Raw genomic sequence first — 4,343 nt, forward strand, 5'->3', positions numbered from 1 at the left:
TTATACACACACAGAGCACCCTCCATTCATCCCCCCCTCCTCCCCAGAGGAGAACCTACCGAGAGCTGAGTGACCAGGGTCTCTGATGGGGCAGTAACATCGACGGCGGCTATGAAGATGCCTCGTGTGCCATCGCCTGGGTCCGTGTCGTCAGCTGGGTACGGCATCAGCACCCACTTGGGAGAGTTGTCGTTCACATCCTCAATTTCGATCACAACACGGGCGTTGGACCAAGTATCTGAGGGGGGAGGGGGGAGGTGAGGAGTCAATTTTCCATAGTTATAGACACAAAATGCTACTAGTTCAGTTATTTACGTAGAATATTACGTAGATCTGTGCAGATTAGTGAGTGGGATATAAAATTATAAACAAATTTTAAAAGTGAAAAGGGGGAGTAGTCAATTTTCCATAGTTATAGACTCAACATGCTACTGGTTCAGTTTTTAAAAAATCCCAAAACAACAACAACCACAACAAAACAAAAACGAACCCTCAAAAAAACACCAACCAAAATAGGTCACAGGGTCAGTGCAAAGGAATTAATTGTAGTATCACTTTGTAGTATCACTTTTCAGATGCTTATAAGATACTGGCAAGATTCTCATGTCACTTTCAAAGAGGGTATTGCAATCGCAAAGAATATTACGTAGATCTGTGCAGATCAATGGGTGGGATATAAAATTATAAACATATTTTAAAAGAGAAAAGATGTTCCACAAATTATTATGTAAGACGCATATCCTTTGCACACTACAAAACATAGTCGAAAAAATATGTATTTGAGCCTCCTGCTAATTACTTTATTTCAAGCAAAAAGAAAAAAGGATTAAGAAAGCCGCATTAGGCCTTTGTTAATGCATTTTGAGCTGCCTCCACTGTGCAATGTATCAGCAAGTGGACGATCTTAACACTTTTAGTGCTGTCGGCAACTTTAGTTTTTAGTTTTAGTAAGAGTTTTACGGCACTTGCAACACAATAAAAGGTCATATAAGTGCCCAAGAATAAATGTGTTACAAAAGAGTAACATACACAAAAAAGGAGAGAAAAGGACGACAGATGTTTGATAGTAAAGAAGAGGCAAACCACACCAGAACACCCGCCAACCACCCACCGGCAACTTGAGTCGTTGGATTATTCCCCAGGCCACAGTATGCGCTCATACCAATGACGACTATTCGCCCACTCCACCAAACATAATTAATTAAACAACCAACAAAAGTAAATGTGAGGCAGCGTGGTGGAATCAGGCTCTCGTCAATTTTTGGGCAAGTAGAGTTATTGGTATCATCTTAAAGCTTGTTTACTTGTCTTTATCATCTTAAAGCTTGTTTACTTGTCTTTTTTGGATGGAAAAAATATCCATTTATCTTGAATACAAGTCGAGATATTTGCGAATGAAGGAGGCGGGAGTCACCTGTTTTCAGAGGTAAAATTAGTTAGAACATGGCGCCAAAGATTTGTTATTTCCTTAGCTTAAGAGTCCGTGGTAACTGAAAATTTACATGTTTGTGCCTTTATTCAACGCTTTTCAGAAAAATCCACACAGAAATGAGTTCTTTAATGGGCATGAAAGGTGCTGAGCCAAAAAACAAAAATTTGATAATAATTCACAAACCTGCGAAAAAATGCAAGTTTCTTCACATTGATTATTTTGACGAGAGCCTGATTCCACCACGCTGCCTCACAAATTATACCAAAGGAAGTCACTCTATATGATAGCTGAACGGTTAAAACTCTGTGAAATTTGTTACAGCATGTTTCTTGGACTGCGAAAGTTTTTTTGATTTAAAAAAATTGTTTTCCATGGCTTCAGCATTCCAAACTGGTGCAGTATTTGAGTTTTTCGCTATATGAGCCTTCGGTACGGTAAAAGTTAAAGTGAGAGAGTTTTAAAACACTTACTCAATTTTAAAACATTTGCCGTTGCCTGCCTCTTCTTGCGCACGGGTCCACTGGTTGGCCGGGCAGCCACGGTGACATTGAAGTCGTATCTGGCAACCTCTTCTCTGTCCAGACCAGCGTTGACCCTCAGCGCACAGTTCTTGTCAGAATCACGGGGCTCAGCATTGAACTTATCTGTTGTAGGGATAACATGGAGCATATTATGTTAGTTATATGTATGAAAGATAACACGGAGCATATTAAATTAGTTATATGTATGAAAGATAACATGGAGCATATTATATTAGTTATATGTATGAAAGATAACATGGAGCATATTATATTAGTTATATGTATGAAAGACATCAGGGAGTGTATTAGTTAGTTTTAGTAAGAGTTTTACGGCATTTGTAACACAATAAGGTCATATAAGTGCCGAAGATTAGAAGCGTTACAAGGGAGTAACAAACACAAAAATTAAGGAGGGGAGATAAAGACGACAGATGTTTGAAAGGAAAGAAAGAGCAAACGACACCAGAGCACCCACCAACCACCCATGGAGTGTATTATGTTAGTTATAGGCTACATATGAAATAAAAGGAGGTCAATTTTAAAAAAAGAATAGTAGACACCTGATATTTCTTTCATTTTCATCTGGACATGGGGGACATTTAATAATAATAATAGATAGCATTTGTATAGCGCATATCCCCGCTCAGCAGCAGGCTCTATGCGCTTTACACTATATTATTACCCCAGCAGACCATAGAACACTCCGAAACATTCTCAGCTTCCCGGGAAGCATACAGTGCAAGCAGCCGATTAAGCGCTCAAACACAAACAAACTGACAAGATCTTTCGCTGTCTATAGCCGGGTACCCATTCCCACCTGGGTGAAGTGAGGAAATTCGTGTAAAGTGCCTTTCCCAAGGACACAACGTCAGGCCCTTGACGGGATTAGAACCCACGACCTTACAGTTGCGAGTCCGAGAGCCTAACCACTAGGCCACCGACGCCACATTTAGGGTACAACAGCATAAGTTGTAGGTAATCCATACACTACATTACAACCCAACACAAGGGTTATCTAGATTGCCTACATGCAGCAGCCAAGCATGACCATAACTGACCTAATTTACTGAACTGCTTTGAGCTCAAAGTCATTGCAGAACAGGTGCATGCACTACCTACCTAGCTCGAGCTTGACATTTGGAACTTTTTAAAAAAAGTCTCTATAACTATAAGAAAAGTTTCAGCTAAAACAAAACAAGGGGACACAATACTATACCACTAGTACTACCAAACAATCATGCACGAAACACAAAACTCTCCTCCCTCCAGCATTCATGGACCCCAGACATTCCTGGCAAAGTGGCACTGAGTAGTAGTTTTTTTATAGTAGAGGGTTTTACCACGCTCGCAACTGCATAAGGTCATATGAGCACCAAGGGGTGGGTGTCAACAGAGAAGTCTTTACAGGGAATCAGACTTAGACTGCTCACCTCTCTAGCTTCAACAGCACAAGGTCTGCTTCGACTATCAAGGCACCCCAAAATAGCAGGTCACAAGAGAGTGACAAACATACAAAAGAAGTAGAGGAAAACGACAATAGTAAGGATCAGGAAAGAAAAAGTAGCAGTTCCCTGTTGTAGATCAGGTATAGTTATGAGTGTGATATGAGTCAGCCCATTTACAATTCTACTATGCTTGAACGAGAAATGTCCCCCCTTTGGGAAAAGTCCAAAGACACTTCAGCCAATGGCACCGAGTAGGAAAGTGAGTTCACTAACCATCTACCATTTCTACAATGTGTATCTACAACAGGCTTGCCAACTTTTCAGAAACTGAATTGTGGAATTTTGATTGCTCCTGAGCGCCATGGACACACACTTCTGTGATAAGCTACTAAAAAAAAAAACCACCCACATCGCAAAAACAGCTCAAACAAACCAGTGGAGAGAGGGATGAGAATGTAACAGTACAGTTACTACATATACCCCTTCGTCCATGCCTTCGAGTTTTGTTGTTTTGTTTTTTTTAATAATTAAAAATTTTTCGGGGGGAGGGGGGCTTCGCGCTGGCGTCTCGGAACGACGATGGCAATTCTGGAGTTTCCTGAAAAATTCAGGAAGGTTGGCAAGCCTGCTACAAAATGATCAGCCAGCCTGCAGTGGAAATAATAAGGCAAACACACACAAAAAGAGAAACTAACATGGCCAAAAACGGAGATATGTCCTTACCAACATTGTTGATGATCCTGCAGATGACAGAGTTGTCTCCCTGGTTTTCCACATCCATGAAGAGGATCTCTGTACCCACCTTTGTGTTTTCGGGGATGCTCAGGCTGTAAGGGAGCAACCAGACAGGGGGAATGTAAGACAGAGACAGGGGGGATGTAAGACAGAGACAGGGGGGATGTAAGACAGAGACAGGGGGGATGTAAGACAGAGACAGGGGGGATG

At 41.2% G+C, this 4,343-nt stretch overlaps 1 protein-coding gene across 1 annotated transcript in view; it reads right to left on the bottom strand.

Annotated features, from left to right (window-relative positions):
• The window catches only part of LOC101847743, a gene marked incomplete in the record, with an annotated part of 240,046 nt that overhangs the window by 13,159 nt on the left and 222,544 nt on the right, over window positions 1-4,343 (bottom strand). Inside the window, 3 exon segments of the mRNA XM_035970982.1 lie at window positions 60-238; window positions 1,903-2,076; window positions 4,122-4,225. Of these exon segments, the coding sequence (XP_035826875.1) occupies window positions 60-238; window positions 1,903-2,076; window positions 4,122-4,225 (457 nt within the window).

The sequence above is a fragment of the Aplysia californica genome, unplaced genomic scaffold, assembly GCF_000002075.1.
Source record: "Aplysia californica isolate F4 #8 unplaced genomic scaffold, AplCal3.0 scaffold00353, whole genome shotgun sequence".
Classification (NCBI taxonomy): domain Eukaryota; kingdom Metazoa; phylum Mollusca; class Gastropoda; order Aplysiida; family Aplysiidae; genus Aplysia; species Aplysia californica.